This window comes from Rhinatrema bivittatum, chromosome 2 (genome assembly GCF_901001135.1).
Source record: "Rhinatrema bivittatum chromosome 2, aRhiBiv1.1, whole genome shotgun sequence".
Taxonomy (NCBI): Eukaryota; Metazoa; Chordata; class Amphibia; order Gymnophiona; family Rhinatrematidae; genus Rhinatrema; species Rhinatrema bivittatum.
This window is the reverse complement of record NC_042616.1, coordinates 457,342,502-457,362,257: the sequence shown is the minus strand read 5'-3', so window position 1 is coordinate 457,362,257 and position 19,756 is coordinate 457,342,502. Positions and strand designations below refer to the sequence as shown.

The 19,756-nt window shown below is 47.1% G+C and overlaps 1 protein-coding gene across 1 annotated transcript; it reads right to left on the bottom strand.

Moving 5' to 3' along the window:
* Window positions 1–1,388: 1,388 nt before the first annotated feature.
* NDUFA6 (NADH:ubiquinone oxidoreductase subunit A6) lies at window positions 1,389–18,171 on the bottom strand. The gene is made up of 3 exons (XM_029590420.1): window positions 17,982–18,171; window positions 15,763–15,878; window positions 1,389–3,290 (listed from the first exon to the last, which is right to left on the bottom strand). The coding sequence occupies exons 1-3, from the start codon at window positions 18,109–18,111 to the stop codon at window positions 3,159–3,161; spliced, it is 378 nt and encodes a 125-aa protein (XP_029446280.1). The 5' UTR covers window positions 18,112–18,171; the 3' UTR covers window positions 1,389–3,158.
* Window positions 18,172–19,756: the final 1,585 nt, after the last annotated feature.

Here is a 19,756-nt window from a genome sequence, read left to right as displayed (position 1 = left end):
CTAGAGCTTGTGCATTTTGGCCAGCTATCAATAAAGCCAGTGCATGCATATAGAGTGGAGAAAAGTGGCCCACAATCAGAAACATGGGAGTCAGCAAGAGAGGAGAAAGGTGGAAAAGCTGCTACCACTGAACAAAATATCAGCTAGGAAAATAAGACAAAAACCATGAAAGGGCTGTGCCTGTAAACATGCAGAGAGGCATGGGGTAATCCGCAGGACTAAAGGCAATGCACATGTCCAATCCAATGACCAGGCCCTAAAGCATGAGGAGACTTTAGCAGGGTGCAATTTCAATGATGAAATAGTTTCCAAATGCCAGACTAACAAGAACCAATTGATTATTTTGCCTGAAGAGGCCCAACACCTGAGAGAAAACAGTTCCTTCTGGGACTTCAGACCGAAAGGGGAGAAGTGAATTGGATGGCAGTTACCCCCTCACAGTAGGAGCAAGAGAAGATAGTGTGAAATAGGGGCAGCCAGCAGCCCTCTTGAAGGCCAGAGGAAACACACTAGTGATAGAGGAACAAAGGACATACACGATGAAGAAAACAGTGCTGAAGGGTCAGATATGGGAAGAGAGTCATGGGGGTCAGATCTGGGCAAAGCACAGGTCCAGCTATTCTTACTAAAAAGTCATGAGAAATAGTTGTAAATGATTAGTCTTAATACTTGGTTAATTTGCATATTCTGGTTAGCTTGAAAATCAGAGCTGATATGGGACCAAACGAAAGCCACTGAGCAGGAGAAACAGCATCCATGCCAATTATCGGCTGGTGCTATAATAATGTAAAGTAAAGCCATTCTAGTTTACTGGGCAAGGCACAACCCCCTCGCCCAGTTCAGTTACAAGAGTATTTCTGGAACAGGATACTTGCAATATGGGCTTTACTGAAGGCAGCTTGGCAAACCAAAGCATTCTTGTTACTGGTAAGGTGAGCCCCATCCCATCATCTGTTCCCCTTTAAAGTAATATCTAATGAGAAAGCATCTGTAGTGTCATCCTCAAGGTGATAGCATCAGCTCTTAAACCTGCATGACTAGTACCAATTCAGTTATTGTGGCCCTATATGGAGTTGCCCATGGCTACTCTGTATAACGGTGGGTTCTCTACATACCAGTGTTCTTCAAGGCCCATGGGCCTCTGGCAGCTCCCACAGCCCCCCTGTGCAGCTCTTCACCTCCTGCCTCCCGCAGTGAATTGCATCAGTCCCTTCGCACAGGGCCAGGAGCTAGAGCAGGCTGGCTGAGTAGAACAACGGGGTAAGCCTTGGCCTATGCAATCCTGTCCACATGGTAGAGGAGAGGAATCCCATCAGCACACCCCCAGATGACTTCCACCTCCCTGCCACTTTTGAGAGGCTGCGGCGAGCACTTCCCACTTCCTCATGCTTGGTGCGAAGCCCATAGCTTAATAAATAGCAATGTCCTCCCCCAGATAATACTGAACGGCAGACTGCGAGGAGGAGCATCAAGGCACGGCACAGCTCTGCCATCATAAAAATTATTGGCAGTATGAAGCGCAGCCTCACCAGTGCAAAACATTACAGTACCCTCCCTAGCCTTGGATCCCTTCAAACTCAGTGAGAGCCTCAGCTCCCCGTTAGGAGCTACAGTCTTGTAAGGTTTAAAAGACTTGCTTTGTTTGGTGAGGAGCAGCAAGAGCCCCCCTGTGAATGCAGGGGAGGAGAGAAATGAGCAGGAATAAGTCTTGGGTTGTTTCTTTTTTTGTTTTATTTTTAAATGCATGCATTGAGTTTGTGAGGGGCTTAGAGGGAGGCCACACCACAGATCTATACTACAATGTCTTTTATACTGTTTAAGCTCCCACATAGAGGGATTGCACTAGTCTGTTCTTAAAAGGTTTATGTCTCTCAGAAGTGCCAGATACAAATACTTTTTTTTATTAAAAGGTATCAATTTTGACTTTATTGTAATTACAAAGTAAAATGGAGGGAAAGGGTGGGTTGAGAGGAGAGAGCCCGATAGTGGTGACCCACCGTAATGGACCTGAAACCTAACGCTGTCAGCCACAACAGTAGAATGGGACCTCTCCTCTTTTTCCTTGGGCCAGCTTCCCTCCAGTCCCATTCAATCCAACGTGGACCCCGTTGAAAAATAGCAAAGACCATTGCTCTGTGCCAACATAATAATAGAGTCTGCTGCTGTTCAAAAGACAACAGTGCAAGCAGAGGCCAGGGACAAGCAACCAGGAGCCACAAGCTGCTACCGTGGCTACAATGACCTGCTGCAGAGAGGCGGCTGTGATAGTAGCACAGGCCGACAATCCCTCAATTAGGTTTCCTGTTTTGTTTTTTTTTCCCTGTATGGATGTTTTGCTACATAATTCAGAAAGGCTATCTTCACCTCCCCCATCAGAAGGGTAGTGGCTGCCACTTTAGCTCTGCAGTATCAACAAAGGCCTCTCCTGACCCTCCAATCCTGACAAAGCTCTCAGCATCACAAATGAGTTGCGATAGCCACTTTTTGTAACGAAGAGCCTTTTAGAAGTGGACGGTTGCTGTGTAGGCCCCGAGGTATTGCTACACACCTACAATCAGCACACTTATGGACTTTCCGTTTTCAATGGTACTTTTCCTGGGCATTTCAATCTTCTAAAACAAACAAAAAAAAAAGCAGTGGAAACAGACATAACAAATAGGAGAAAAAAAAAAAGCAGTGGAAAAGTCATTTTCCCACTGATTTTGTTATAAAACTGAAATTCCCAGGAAAAATAAGATAAAAACTGAAAACAAAGGTCCCTAACCACACTGCAGGCCTATAAATAGCAGGGCTAGCCAGCTGGGAAATAGAAGAGCAAAATGTGCTGCTAGTCTAGTAGTGCAGGGATGGAGTGAATGTGTGGGTGGTAGGTGGGTCAGGAAGTTCTCAGAAGGGCTGGGGAGACTCCTACAGGAAAAATGAAAAGTTATAAAAAAAAAAAAAAAAATGAATGCACATGAAGAGCCGTTTCATACAGAGCGAGTGTTACTGATCATTTGTAAAAGGTGCCAGGAGCACAAAGACCTGTAGGAATGCACATCCTGCTTGTTAACAGATCGGGGAAAAAAAAAAAAAATAGCAACTGATCACGTTGTCCTGGTCACAGAAAGTTTATTTTTAATCAGCAGGCACTGAGCAAGGAGACTGCCTGCAGGGCGCTAGGGATCGTGACCACGGTAGAACCTGGAAAGAAATTCTTTGGGGCGCGGAGTCTCCGTCACATGGAAGTATCGCATTATGTGCGTCCGCTGTTTCCACACTTTAATCGTTTCCTGCAACTCCATCTTCCCCTGGGGAGGAAAGAAAAGGGGAGAGGAGCATGAGAGCTTAGCATGGAGGAGCTGACAGCAAATCCTCGTCTGTCTGCACGCAGTTCATCTGAATCATCACCTTTGAAAATCATTTCTGGAACAGGTACCTCCCCAATATCCTCATTAGTAAACACTGAAGCAAAGAATTCATTCAGTCTTTCAGCGATGGCCTTATCTTCCCTAAGTGCCCATTTAACCCCTTGATCATCTAATGGTCTGATTCCCTTGCAGGCTTCCTGCTTCAGATATATATTTTTTTAAAGTTCTTATTATTAGTTTTTGCCTCCACAGCGAGCTTCTTTTTAAGCCTGTCTTATCAATGCTTTACAATGCTTATGTTTCTTCCTATTTTCTTCAGATGGATCCTTCTTCCAATTTTTGAAAAATTTCTTTTGGCTAAAATAGTTTTTCATATCGCCTTTTAACCATGCCGGTAGTAATCTGGCCTTCCTTCCACCTTTCTTAATGCATAGAATACATCAGGACTATGCTTCTAAGATGGTATTTTTAAACAATATCCATGCCTGTTGTACACAGCCTCTGTAGCTGCACCTTTCAGTTTTTTTTCTATTTTCCTCATTTTATTAAAAGTTTCCCTTTTTAAAGTTAATGCTGGAGCTATAGATTTACTTTATGTCCCCATCCAGTCATTAAGTCAAATTTGACTACACTATGATTACTGTTGCCGAGTGGCCCCACCACCATTACCTCTCTCACAGAGTCCTAAAATAGCTCCCCCTTTCATCGGTTCCTGAACCAATAGCTCCATGAAACAATCATTTATTCCATCCAGGAACTTGATCTTCCTAGCATGTCCTAATGGTACATATACCCAGCCAATACTGAGGTAATTGAAATATTCCATTATTACTGTGCTGCCAAATTTGTTAGCTCTCAGGCCTCTATTTCAAAGAAACAAAAGTCAGCCAGATAGGACTGAAACCCTTCTCATTAAGATCCTATCAGTAAACCCAAGTCTCAAAACAAAAACAAAACTTGTGACATCCACTATGTACTCAAACACAAAGCAACCAAAATAAGTTCAGAAATATTGGATTCTGCACTTCACTTTTCCTAAACTTTTCAGCTTCCTGTGCTCAAAATCAGCCACTGGAACTGGCCCAATGCTGTGCTATCATACAGGAAGGCCTTCTGGGCAGCCATGGCAGGAGAAAGACAAAAAGCAGCTTTGGAGAAATGGAGCTAGAAGCTGATCAGATTGCAGCTACCCATGAAAAGAAACCTGCTCTCCTGGGTATTGTGCAACAAGTCAACCGCACACACTACAAGCGGTGATAGAGGAGGATGAAGTATGGCCCATGGGAGGCTTCTGTCCAGCTCCGTAGCAATGATTCAAGGAAGCAACAGCATGTTATTTTCTGCCCAGAAGTGATGTCATTTACATGAAATCTGATCATTAAAAACTGTACTATGAAGAATACCTAAAGAAGCGAACCCTGTGGTCTCAGGTTCCTGATTTATAAACACTTTTTGAAGATCCTTTAAAAGTGTCTCACAGCCTACAAAGGCTACAGCTTTCTCTAAGACCAATATGGCTACTACAACTGCACTGCTAATTTCACAAAATCTTTTTAACAACGCCTCCAGGTTATGGCTTCTCTTACTCTTTCTTTTGCAGCTTTTGTGATCAACATCTTGCTTTTACTCTCTTCTCTATTGACCTTGTCTGTCACTATTGGCTTCTTCTTTGAGGTTAAGATCCTACACCTTTCTGTGCCCTGCCCCCTCCATAATCCATCTTTACATCTGCATGTCTACACTCCCTACATATGGCCAGCACTGCATACACAGACATTTTTGTAAGCACCATGGAACCTCTTACTCTGGTTCATGTCACATGCAATATCATTATGAATGAAATCATATGTAATAAGGACCAATCATATCTAACATGAGTGAGGTAATCTACGAGACTTTTCTGAACAGAGCAAATCACACCGTGCTAGCCACTAACACATTGATCCTGGTTTCTTTGCCATGTATTCATGTTTCTGCTGGAAAGGTTTTTCAAATTTTGAGCACTCAAGATCACAAATTATTGCAACACCACGGGTATTAAACAGCAGTTACCGTATTTTTCACTCCATAAGGCGCACTTTCTTTCCCCCCAAAAGTGGGGGGAAATGTCTGTGCGTCTTATGGAGCGAATATAAAAAAAAAACACCTGCCAAAAGTCCCTGGTGGTCCAGGAGCAATCTCCTGCACTTGGGCCATCGGCTGCCAGTAATCAAAATGGCGCAGACAGCCCTTTGCCCTTACTATGTCACAGGGGCCAACCAATGGCACCGGTAGCCCCTGTGACATAGTAAGGGCAAAGGGCTGTCTGCGCCATTTTGATTACTGGCAGCAGATGGCCCAAGTGCAGGAGATCGCTCCCGGACCCCCGCTGGACCACCAGGGACTTTTGGCAGGGGGGGGGGGGGGGTCAGGAGGGTGGGGGGTTGTAGTTAATTAAATTTAAAGGGTTGGGATGGGGTTTCCCATAGAAAGCGAATGATAAAAGTTTTCTGATCTGGGGAGTGGACTGAAATGGCCCTCCCCAGACCCAAAAACAGAAATGGGGACAAAAAAAAATTTTTTTTATGCACCCCCCTAATTTGCTCCATAAGATGTACATACGCCTGGGAACAGAGCCGGTTTAGTACACCCCCCCTTTTTTTTCCCATTTCTCCCCCTCTGAATGCTATATACTGTCAACAAGCAACCAAACATTGTTAAACATCAAACAAGAGAAAGGAAAATTGGTTCTTACCTAATTTTCGTTCCTGCAGTACCACAGATCAGTCCAGACTCCTGGGTTTTGCCTCCCTTCCAGCAGAAGGAAAAACATTGAAAGTTTCACTGACACTGGCATATAACCTGGTGTGCCACCTGCAGTCCGTCAGTCGTGACCTGTACCCAAGCCAAGGGTGCTACTGTACCTAAACCAATATGCCTACACTTAACATCTCTCATGAACGAGCAGCAAGATATGGAAAAACCTCTTAATGGAAATGTCCCTGACCAACCTTTAGATCAAAAGGAAACCAAAAAGACAACCTGTGCCAACCTTCTGCGGACAGATCGAACGGACTCTCCGAATTTCTCACCCCAAATTGGGTGGGTATCTGGACTGATCTGTGGTACTACAGGAACGAAAATTAGCAGTTAAGAACCAAATTTTCCTTTCCCTGTATGTACCCAGATCAGTCCAGAATCCTGGGATGTACCAAAGCTTCCGTATACAGCGAGGGACTGTGACCACTCGAAGTCGACTTTCACCAAAGCCCATGGTATCTGGAGCATGGACACCCAAACAGTAACGTCTAGCGAAAGTGTGCAACGATTTCCATGCAGCCGTCCTAGAAAACTCTTGTGGCAACACCTGCTGACATTCAGCCCAGGATGCCACTTGTGACTGAGTAGAGTGAGGCCTCAAGCCGATAGGAATCACGTGGCTCTGACATATATATGCTGAACTTATTACCTCTCTCAACCACTGCGCAATGGTGGCATCTGAAGCCATCCGACCCTTCTTTGTGCCACTCCATTGCACAAAAATATGATCAGACAGCCTAAAGCCGCCTGATCTGAAAATACGGGACCTTGGAGCAAGAGGTTGAGGAGATGAATGAGCCACTGTGAGATTGAACAAATCTGCAAATCAGGCCACTCTGGCACTACCAGAATCACTTTCCCTGGATGAATCTCTACCTGCTGTTAGAATTTGCCCACCAGTGGCCACAGCAGAAAAAAATATACAGGAAAATATCTTGCGGCCAAAGGAGTACTGTTTCTGTCCTCAGGAACAAGGTAGAAGAATGACCATTGCCTTGCCTCCTACTCCGCTCCCCCTCCAGAGACACCATAGGCCAAGGGGATGTCACAACATGGGCAAAAGCTGTAGTAGTCAAATCGCTGACCCAAACAAAGAGTGAGGACTGAATTGCTATCAGATGGCAAGTCTTACAGATAGCAAGTTCGCTTGGAGCTGTTAATCCCCTGCACCTAGCTCCCTTGAACTTCAGCTCTAGGTGGCCTCCTGTGCACACACCAATGCCACTTGGGTGTACCCGCACACACATCCAGGATGTGCACAAATACGCGCTCAAGACTAGATCATGGTCATACGCGCACAAGTACATGCGCAAATACGCGCTTGTATAGTCCATGCCCGCATGCACACAAGTAGCTGCGCAAATACCCGCTCTAGTCTAGGTTGCGGCTTTTCGCACACAAGTACCTATACGAATATTTGCTCAAGTACCCGCGTCAATACATGCTCAAGACTAGGTCGCAGACGAATGCGCGTAAATCTAGGCTAAGACCTTATGCACACACGTGCCTATGCATGCGGAAAAAGAACCGCTGCCGTGGACTACCACATGGCTAAGTAAAGCCTGCCTGCACTTTCCTCGCGTTTAGACCCAGATGTTTATTTTATTTATTTGAAGTTTTTTATATACCGATCCTCGTTAAGAAACATTGCATCGGTTTCCATACAACGTGAACTTGGCCAACAGGGCCTTACAATGTAACTGATAACATAACTGAGGGGAGGGAGAGGAAAGGGGAAGAGGGACAGGTAAACAAGGGTTTGGAGTACATGCAATAAACACGAAAACAAGCTTAGATACATATATACAAGTTATATACAATCAAAGAACAAGGATGAGCAGGGGGGAGGGGTGTAACGGGACTGAGGATGGAGGAGATGTTTAACATCCAGCATGAAAAATCATCGGCCTGAAAAGCTTCTTAACAGCTTAGGCCTCTTGACTGGCTGAGAATCCATGGAGACTGAGGAGCATCCCGCTAAACACACTTTGTGCATAAGCCAGTTAAAACCAGAAGATCTCTACCAGAACCAGAGACTCCTCCTCAGTGCAAGTGCCTCTCTGCATGACAGGGAATCATCATCTATATTTGAGGAGGGGATTCCCCTGCCTCTCTTGCCAAAGCTGCTAGGGTATCAAAAATGTCCACCATTTCCGCACTGATGAGGAAAGCTTCGGCGCTTGGTCTACCAGTGTTAGATGCAGACTTCTGCATGCACACACTGTTCCTGCACCTGCGGCACCATCAGCACCTCAAAGGCAAGCAAGGGGACAGACCCTCAGCACCACAGAGCCAAATCTGGCCTCCTCCGCAGGCAGAGAAGCTGCTAAACAAAAAGCCCATCACTGAGCTCCCTGAGCTGCTGAGGTAGCTTCCCCCTCTAGAACCTCGCTGCTGCAGATTCCTCTAACTGGTTCCTTGTTCTCTCTCTTTTTTTTTTTGGTTTACTAAGAACAAAGATATATAATCTCCTTTGGTGTTCCAGGAGCGCAGGCCACATGGCAGAACAGAAAGGAGCCAAACCAATGGCTATATCAGTTGCTTTTTGCCAAACTTTAACAAACAAGCCCAGGCCAAACTGTATAAAAGGGATAATTCCCTGCTCCACTGGGCTTGCAGTGCAGAACTGCCAGCAGATTCCACCGCTGTCTCATGGGGATGAGGGATTTGGACCACCAGATGTCCACCCCACGGACTTCCGGACCGGAAGGGTTATGAATCCCCTACTCGTCTGACTCAAAATGGGGGGGGAGGAAATGGCCCCTCCAGGACCTCACAACCCCCTGGGAGTTCTTGCTCAGCTGCTTTACCAGGTTTTCACCAAAAAGCAGCTTCCCCTTAGAAGGGTAACGCCCCAAGCTGAGACTTCGACCAAATATCCTCAAACTAGTCTGGAAACAAAAGGAGCCGCCTGGCCAAGACTGCAGACATCCTAGCCCTGGAGGAAGTGTGGAGGTGGTCACACAATGCATCTGGTCCATAGGCCACCACAGCTTCCAGCCGCTCAGCCTGCTTGGACCCTGCCGCTGACATTCCATTACCAAACTGTAATTGCCACACCCAGCGCAACCCAGCCCAAAGCATAAAGCTGCTGCATACTGCGCTCTAATGCCCAGGGCAGACACCTCAAAAATCATTTTGCATATCCTTAAGCGCAGCAGAACCAGTCACAGGAATAGTCGTCTTTTTCACCGAAAAAGGAGGCATCCACCTTCCGTAGCCGCAATTAAATCCAATGTGTCCTCTGGCAAGGGATACAGCTTATCCATAGCTCTGCCCATCTTTAAGCCTGCCTGTGGAGTCTCACACTCCCGAAACACCAGCTTCTTCACAGACTTATGAAAAGGAAAGGCCTTTGTCGGATCTCTTAGGTGAACGAGTTCACTTCCTCATGGTCAGATCCATCCTGCAGTGCCTTTATTCCACGCTCCTGCAGGACAAGGATTTAGTGGCCATAGCTCTTCTCTGTGAAACAGACAAACCACCATCGGATTGTCTCTTTCCACAGTAGGGGTTTGACCCCCTGAAGTACCTCCATCAGAGGCTCCCGACCATCCGACTCTCCCAACGGCTCATGTGTGTCCATGGAGTGGGTGGTCTGACTTAGGACTCACTGAACAGTGGTTTACCCATCCGGTTGCATTTTTTGGACCGTTTGCTAGGACCCTGAAGCTTCGGACTCCCGCTCCTGGAAAATCTGCATCCCCTGGCCTTCCTGGTGAGGTACGCGTGTGAAGAAGCAGCTCGAAGTCAGGAGAAAAAGCAGCAGTATCCTCAGAATCCTGACCTAGGAGGTCCTCGGGACCCCTGGGCCTCTGCTGGTCTTCTGTCGACCAGGGAGAGCGGTGAGGGAAGGGCTCCTCCTTCTCCCGCCTTAACAGCAGCTGCAGAGAAGGAAACCAAGATGGCTGCTGAAAACGGGAAGACACCAATCACCTGCATCGGCAACCCTCGCAGACAGAGAGGGAGCCCGATGCCTTTCCGCTGGTCCCTCAGAGCAGCATCAGAAACAGATTCTGCTTTGAGAGAGATGCGTGCGCACCTCTCCACAGGCTGCACCATAACTGCCTCGTGGCATGGCCCCCATCAGTCTGCTACCACGTGAAAACGGCCGCCGCTGCAAAAAGAAACATGAAGAGGAACAGATCCCTCACCGAGCTGCCTGCAACTCCCCCAGCCACACTGCTAACGAGCTCCGATCACAAAAAGAAAGGGAAGCACTTTGCACTTTACTTTTTTTTTTTTTTTTTTTTTAAATCAAACTTTAAAAGATAAACAAAACACTTCCCTGAAGCAGGTCTGCAGTGCTAGTCATCCTCTTAGCGGGGCGGGGGTGAGGGTACCAGCACCACCGGTTATCCCGCCCCTTGGCGGCGAAAGGACTGAAGCAAAGAAGGGGCTTCCAATTCCTTGCTTGTCCAAGCCTCAACCAGAAGGGATGGTCCCACCAGGACCTACTAACTTTCTGGGAGGCACTCTTCCAGTTTTAAAAAAAAAAGAGGATTACAATTTAAAACTACTCAGACTGCAGGTTTTGCACCACCATCTGCTGGAGACAGAAATACTGGCGGTCTGCAAGTGGCACACCAGGTTATATAATACATATATGTCATAGGGTTCAATCGCAGGTATGTTCATACATGAAACACAAATAACACATACCTATATATCTACATTTTAATCAGGTTTATTTATATCAAACATTTAGAAAGTTCTTATATTCACCATGATACAATAAACATGTATATTTTTAACCTCAAAAACACTCACTCATCACATTCATTCTGCATATATATATATATAGAATACATAAAACATTTTTCAGTTTTATCTCAAAATGTGCATTGTACATTTATCAAAGAGAGTATAGACTTTCCCACAACTATTAAATTCTTAAACCACTTCCTCCAAGTTCCTATGGTGTAATCCTTATATTTTTATTTTATCACTCCTCTTCCAAGTGATTCCTCATATCATTCTTCTCTTCCCGACAAGAGACTCCTGTTTCACCTACGGATTCATCAGGGGATTCAGAAACTTATCTAGACTGATCACCACTCTTAAGTAGGAGCCACTTTCCCCAAATGTTTCGCCATCTTTGAAAATCTTTTATAAAAAACAATTACTAATTACTCCCACAATAATATCTCAAATATATGCACATCATCTCAAAATTATTCCAATCACGAATTACCTTGCCACACTATTAACAAAAAACATATACTCTCATACCACAAATAACTCTCCTCCCAAAGTAAACATAATCCCTATGACTACTCACCTGGAAGCTCAACTCTGAACCTTCTTCACCATCATAAGTCCAAAAGTACAGCACCCTGGGATTGTGGCTCTTGTCTGTGGCTGAAGAACTTGGGAACTTGGGCGTTGGACCGTGTTGCCAGAAGATCCATGGCTGGTGCTCCCCAGTGGTTTACTATCAACCGGAAGGCTGAGGTCGACAGCATCCATTCCCCTGGGTCTAGACTATCTCTGCTGAGGAAATCCGCAGTGACGTTGTCTTTTCTCGCGATGTGGGTGGCCAAGATCCCTTGTAGGTTTGCTTCCACCCACGCCATTAGGGGGTCTATTTCCAGGGACACCTGTTGGCTTCTGGTTCCTCCCTGGCTGTTGATGTAGGCCACTGTTGTGGCATTATTTGACATGACTGACAGATTCGCCCCGGAGTCTGTGACTGAATCATAGGCAGGCAAGTCTGACTGCCCGGGCTTCGAGTCAGTTGATGTTCCATCCCGACTCTTCCTTGTCCCATTGACCCTGGGCCGTCAGTTCCTGGCAGTGAGTTCCCCACCCTCGTAGGCTCGCATCTGTGGTGAGCAAGACCCAGGTTGGTGGGGATAGCTTTACTCCCTTGCTCAGATGGTCTTCTTGTAACCACCATTGGAGCTGGGTCCGCACCTCTGCCGGTAGCTGGAGGCGAGCGGCGTAGTTCTGGGACATCTGGTTCCATCCTTGCCCATGGGACGACTTCTAGGGTCGATGTCATGAGGCTGAGGACTTGGAGGTTAGTACCATACCTTGGGGCAAGCACCGTTCAACAGTTCTCTCAAGTCGTCCAATTTCCTTCGCCTTGTAAGAGGAAGAACAACCTTGTCTTGTTTGGTGTCGAACTGGACTCAAGTATTCTAGTGATTGGGAGGGCTGCAGGCAGCTCTTGGTTGTGTTGATGACCCATCCGAGATACTGCAGTAAATTCTTGACTCTGGGGGTCGCTTGATGACTTTCCTCTGGAGATTTTGCCCTGATCAGCCAATCGTCCAGGTACGGGTGTACGAGGATTCCTTCTTTCCTCAGTGTCGCCGCCACTACCACCATGATTTTGGTGATCGTCCAAGGGGCAGTAGCTAGTCCGAAGGGTAGTGCCCAGAACTGGTAGTGATGGTCCAGGATGGCGAAGCGTAGAAAGCGCTTATGGTCGTGATGGACCGGGATGTGGAGATAGGCTTCTGACAGATCCAGAGAGGTCAGAAATTCTCCCGGCTGTACTGCCCTTATGACTGAGCGTAGGGTTTCCATGCAGAAGTGTGGTACCCTCAGGTAGCGGTTGACGGACTTGAGGTCCAGGATGGGCCGGAACTTTCCCTCTTTCTTGGGGATGATAAAATAGATGGAATAGTGTCCAGTATTTTGTTGGTGCCTGGGCACTGGTGTTATAGCCTTTAGGGCGAGTAATTTTGTCAGTGTGGTTTCCACTGCTGTCCTCTTGGAGAGGGGGTGGCAGGGGGATTTCACAAATTTGTCCGGAGGGATGCTGTGGAAGTCCAGGTAGTATCCCTCTCGAATGATGGTTAGGACCCAATTTTCCGGCGTTATCTTGAACCATCTTTAGTAGAATAGGGCAAGCCTGCCCCCTGTGGCTTCTTCCTGTGGATGGGTCTGTTGATTCTCAATGTGAGGTGTGGCTAGGGCCTGGACCTGCGCCGGCTCCCATCTTGTCGTGTCTGTTCCAAAAGGACTGGCCCCTGCCTGCAGGGTGAGGTGCTTGGTACGTGTTTTTGTATGGTCTAAAACGCTGTGATCCTCTGCCCTTGGATGTTCGGGGAGAGGGGCATTGGCTTCTTTTGTTCTTGTCCTCATGTAGCCGCGGTACTGGGGATTCGCCCCATTTGTCAGCTAACTTCTCCAGTTCGCTTCCGAACAGGAGGGCTCCTTTAAAAGGCATTCTCGTGAGTTTCGTCTTGGAAGTTGCATCAGCTGACCAGTTTCGGAGCCAGGGTTGCCTTCTGGCTGCCACAATGGATGAGATGCCCCTGGCTGAGGTGTGCACCAGGTCGGACGTCGCATCCGTGAGGAAGGATATTGCTGGTTCTAATGTTTCGACAGGTGTGGTAGCGTTCCTGGCAAGTGATAAGCAGGCACGTGTCACCACGGTGCAGCAGGCAGCAATCTGTAGTGACATAGCTGCTGCATCAAATGACTGTTTAAGGATGGATTCCTGACGTCTGTCCTGGGCATCCTTGAGTGCTGCTCCTCCTCCGACTGGAACGGTAGTGCGCTTTGTGACAGCGCAGACCATGGCGTCCACTTTGAGGAACACCAGGAATTCTTTGGCTGAAGGTTCCAGTGGGTATAGGGCTTCTAGGGCCAGTCCTCCTATGAAACTGGCCTCCGGAGCATTCCATTCCAGATCGATCAGTTGTTGTACGGCTTGTAGCAATGGGAAATGGCGTGAGGCCTGACGGCGCCCGACCAGAAGAGGGTTCATCTTTGGCTCTGCTCTGGCGCTGGGATAGCCAGCTCCTTCAGAGGTCTGGTAGCTCGTCTTTGGAGAAGAAGCGCATCATGGTTCGGTATGGCTCCGTTCCTGGAGGGATTTCCCCTTCCTTCGAGGTGTCCGTGTCCCCTAGGGTGAGGCTTTTGTCCGGGGAAGGCACGTCTCTGGGAGGCTGAGAGGGGCCTGGGAGGTTTGGGTCCTCTGGTGGAGGCTGTGGCTGTGTCACCGGTGGCGCAGATTGCACCTGGACGAAGGTTTGTAGACCTTTAAAGAATTCCACCCAAGAAAAGGTTCCTGAGTCTATACTGAACCCAGCGGCGTTCCCAGAGGGCCCTGTCTGAGGGAGTGCCAGCTGGGGCTGGAGAGGTCCGGGGTACTATCGGTACTCCTGTACTGGCTGGGGGGGGGGGGGAAGACGACCTTGCCCGGGTTCTCCCAGAGCCATCTCACACTGTAGGCACAGGGCAATAACCTCTTTATGTTGCGCAGCTCTTATGTGGCAGGCTGGGCAGAGGGCTTGTGCTTTGGTTTTCTTGGCCGGAGGTGTCATGGTTTGTGCATGTAGGGGCGTTCAAACCCAGTCTGTGCGTCTTTATGCGTGCGCCAGGAGGTTTAGATATGCACTCCGGGTGCGCAGAGGATGTGCGTGCAAGCTGCGAAGATATGTGTGCCGGCATGTGCGCTTACGGAGATGTGCGCGCAGCCGAACTTGTGTGCCCGGCTCTGATGAGCGTGTCGCTATGCGCCCGGCACCCTCCTGCGCCTTGCTGGGCACACAAGTATGTTATGCGCCCGGCTCAGTTAGGCAGATAGTACGGTGATCGGGTGTGGGGGGGGGGGGAATGGCACTGGCGACCACGCGAGCAAGGTGGCAACCCCCCCCCCCCCCCCCCAACAGGGTCTCCATGTGGGAGGACCCTCGAGCTGGATCGGGGTCTAGCCCGGGCTGGGCTGATCAAACTGATGGGACAGACACCGGCTGGCGATCTGTACAGATATCCGAGCCTCGGAGACCGGAGACTTAAGAAAGTTTTCTACCTTACCTTGGCGCTTCCCGGTCTCGTGCCGGGCAGTCTCCGGCTGCGGGGGGGGGGAGGGGAGAGGGAATACCTTCACCTTCACCGTCACACTTGGTATTGCACCCGCTGCCTCTCAGCCTCTCCTATTCCTGGGGGCTAAGTCCAAGCCGGGAACCGGCTACCGGACAGAGATTTACCTCTGAGGGATCTCGGAAATCACCTCAGGAATTCTCGACTGGGGGAGGGACCCTTAGGTATCACCTCAGGAGAGCGGGGGATCATCTGCAGAGGTAAGATTATTTCTTCTTTGTTTTGGAATTTTCTAGCGCTGAGCAAGTGTGTGTAGAGTCCCAAACTGCATTGGAGACAGAGAAATACTGAAGAGCAGAGCATCCTGCACGGGTATATGTAGTGCTGACATCAGATTGAAATCTGACTCCGTCTCCAACTGCTATCAGTACACTATACCCATTGGTCCTGAGTCCATCTGCTACACACTAGGAAATACCACATTTAGATTGACCTCTATACACAATACCACCACTCTCCTCCCTCATCACTGTTGATGTAAGCATATCCCGCAACGAACGATTTTTAAATGCAAAAATGGGAAATTGTTGAAATGCACTTTCATTATTTTTAGTATAGACCAATGATTAGTTTTAATATCAGCCATCAAATACACCAGGTTATATGCCAGTGTCAGCAAAACTTTCTCTGTCTCCATCTGCTGGAAGGGAGGCAAAACCCGTTAGTCTAGACTGATCTGGGTACATACAGGGAATGGTCTAAGTTGAGGACCCATAGGGTCTGTACGATGGCTGCCAGTGATATAAAATTCAGAGCGAAAGGGAAAGGTTACCTTAATGACAAGCATATCAATCACCCGGGGATCTGTGACATGAGCATTTTTCATAAACAGCTCCCGCACTTTGTCCCGGCCCTGCTTTATTGTGATATCCAGCTGGTACATGTGAACTGCATTCAAAACAGGAAACAAGAAAGCAAAGGAAAGAAAGGGTCAATGCTTTGCATTAGATGATATAAAATTTCCCTTCTCCAATCCCAATGTAAGTCAGCATGGTCATACCGTGTGGCTCAGTCTCCCAGTCTTTAGGCAGAGTTATAGTGAGAGTACAGTACTGCATCAGTCCTCCTGAGTTCTAGCTCAAGATGTGTTATGTCATGTTGCGATAGTCACCTTGGCTCCCTGGGGAAAAAATAGCCTGTTCCCTTATGTCCCGTTATCAAAGTCCACCCTTCATTTTTCTGAGAGTCTCACATGGAAAATAGAAAGGTCAAAGGGACAATCAGCTGGTAAAATGATAGAAACTAAGAATTACAGGCTCCTCCATTCCAAATAAACATGCTTGCCTTTGTGCATCCCCACTTTAAGTAATGCATTAGAAGGACAATATTCAAGCCATTTACAGAAGTAAATAGCAAGACACAAATAAAATGGCATTTCTAAGAATTGCCTTCCTGTATCTGACTGAAAGTATACATGGGCTTCCATAGTGGGAATTCGTATGGCCGGGCTACAAGGAGGCACTCCTAGAGGTGTGTTTACATTTGGAGTCGAAAATGGCATTTTCACAAATATACGTGCTATCCCCCCACCCCCCAACTGCTCGCAAAAAAACAAACAAAAAAAACAAACCTGGCATAAAGTACACGGGAGCTTTAAACACATGTACTTTATGCAGGGCCAGATTTAAGATTCTGCTGCTCATAGACAGCCACAGAATTCCCTTTTCAAGCTACGGTATATTGGCACATAGCCCTAAAGAATGCAGAGATAGGCTTAGCTGTCTTCTGCATATTTAACACCTTCAAATTTCGGCACCCTAGGCAATTGCCTATGCCTTAATCCGGGCCTGACTTTATGCTAAATTCTAGAGAAACCACGCGCATACTTTTGCTTTAAAAAATCAGTGTAGTGTAAAGTTCACAAGCTAAGTATTCAATCTACGAGCTCACTATACCTTGCAGAAAGGGGAACAATATCTTTCACTTTGGGAATAAAATGGGGAAACATATGGCCAACCTGGTGCGTATGACTAAATCCAACCCTTTATTACACGCATGAGAAGACATAATGGCGACTTAGAATCTCATAAGTGGGATATATGCACGATCTTTTGAGTCATTTATGAAACCCTATATACAGCTGATCCTAGTGAGGGGAAGAAAGCAGAGGATTCCTTTTTTAAGGACCTACCTCTCCCAACCCTTTCAGCATCTTGAAATTCCCCACCCCTACGAGACAAGAAAATTCAGCCAAGCCTTCCCGGACACGTAATCTTCACTTGCAACTTCTCACTCTCAAGTAATCTTTCCTTGCAGACACCTTGTCTAGTTTACTATCCCCAATGTTTTATACAGTTTTCATCTCATCCTTTCTGAGTTGATTAGCATTGAATTATCTAATAAGGTTTATGTGATGTTATGACCTGTTTTACTGTTAATAACCACCTCTGTTATGACCTGTTTTACTGTTAATAACCACCTCTGTTCTCTGTATCGCCCTGAGCGAACGTTGTTGTTTCATTGTAAACCGTTGTGATATGTATATTTTACAGGAACATCGGTATAGAAAAGCTATTAAATAAATAAATAAATAAATAAATAAATAAAAGCAAGTACGCAGGCTATGCAAAGTGCGAACACTGTCCCCTCGCAGACCCTGGTCCAGACGTCTAATGCAGATGAAAATCCTGCATCACTACTTTCTGGTACAATCGTGCACTCCTGGTCTCCCAGATACGAGAATCCAGCGACAGTCTGGCAATGTACAGCGTGCAGTCACAAAGATCTGAGCTTAGCCTCTGCGCCTCGCACGTCACTGCCGCACGCTGCTTCCAATGGAGTCAATGAAAAGAAACTCGCAGGAGAGCAGGTGGCGACTAAGAACAGTGTCAGAGCGCAAGGAAGGGAAGGCAGAGCTGGCGATCAAGGTCTGCGGCGCACAACAGGAAGGGAGAGAGGCCGGACCGGCTGAAGCCTGCATCCTCTCGTGCGGATTTCGCGAGCCGGCGATAAGCAGTGGTGCCGGATCTCCTCGCCCCCAGCTCCGCTCACCAGTGTTGGGCACCTCGCGGTAGAAGGCGCGATACAGCTCCCGCACGCGCCGCTTCGCCTCGCCTAGGTCCCGGCTAAAGATAGGCTTCACCATAGTGGTGGTAGCCCGAGCTGCTGCCGTCGTTGCCATCTTGCATGAAGTTGTCCCGCTCAACCTTGTCCACGGCCCGCCCCCATGCTCTCTCACTCCTCCAATCAGAGCTGAGCGGAAGGTCCCTAAAGCAGCTCCGCCCTCTCACCAGCTTGTGGTATGATTGGGTCGAGCAATACTGCCCCGCCCCTTTCTATCAGGCAACCAATCAACTCTCTCCTACGATGCAGGCGAGTGAGGCTTGGAGCGCAAATACCGGAAAAGTAAGAATTTACCTTGTTTGGCTGTACTGGGTTGAACAAGTTTGACCTTTGTTTTGGGTTTCGTTCAGTGAATTAAATGATTACAGAAGGCTGGGGCAGCGCTTGATTATAACGTAATACCTGTTCCGAAGCAATTGCATTGGCTGCCTGTTTCTCAGAGGGCTGAATGGCCCTCTTATTTAGCAGACATGCGCCTAGCATATAAGTCTGCTCGGCCATTGCAGTCTACTGTAAAGTTGCTGCTGTGTGTACTGGTTTTTCTTGAAGTACAGCTCCATGTTATAGGCCGGCAAGCCATCGTTGTGGAATCAATTGCCTGTTGGGTTGCGGGAGATCAGTGACTATACGGCATTTCATAAGAAATTAAAGGCTCAGCTATTCTAGCAAGCTTTTGTTTAATATTGTAGACATAACTTGCCATTTTATGAACTTTGAAGTCACATTTTAATTGTATTGGGTTTTGTTTCTTCGTTTGTTGTTATTTTTGTTTTATATTTTAATAGGGAGATCTTCACACTTAAAACAAAATGTGCATTTAAGTCTGGTGGTCATACGAGAGACTCAGAGTGGAGGAGGCCTGGAGAATTTCAGGGTTGCCTTGTTTGGAAAAATGTTAAATGCTTTATGTATGTGGTATACTAAAAACCCTGTGGATAGCATTTTATATGAATGAGCAATATATTTAAGGGGTAAGGTGTTTGTGGGAAAATGATGTGTATATTCTAAAGAGTTGGAGTTTTTTGAGTGGGCCACCTAAGGGTCGATGTAATAAAACCCATGCTAAAATCAGAGTTAGATTTTACGGTGGGTTTTATTTTATGCACATGTAAAATGAGTGGCCCTCTCAGGATGCAGTAAGCCAATGACATGCTAATAGACCATGCATGGACAGTTTTTGTTCATAAGCTTAAAACCATGCAATCCCACACTTAATAAATTCACTCAACCTGTGATATGTAAGTGCAGTTGTTTCTTAGTGAAAATTAATAAAAATACTTAATCATAATATATTCACTCCTTCACTGTTTGCTGATTGGTCCTCCATTGTCAGCTGTCAGTGAACAGACCAATCCCCTTTTGCAAGTCTGTCCTTTCAGAATTCTGAAAGGGGATTGGTCCTTTAACTGACATTTCACAGTTGGAGGGGCCAATTGGTTATCAGTTGAGAGAGCAGCCTGCTGGAGGAGGTAGGGCTTTCTGGGGCAGGGAGATGTGGAGGCCTCCAATGGATAGAAGGGGATTCAGGAGGGTGAGGTTAATCTCAGGCTGATTTATTTTTTTAAGATGAGAGGGCTAGGAGAGCTCAATGGATCAGACCAATTTGTCTTTTTTTTTTTTTTATTAAGGTGAGAAGTTTGGCATGCTGAAGCCCCAGCTGTTTTAAGATGGGAGCAGGAGCAACCTATTTGGGAGGGAGGATG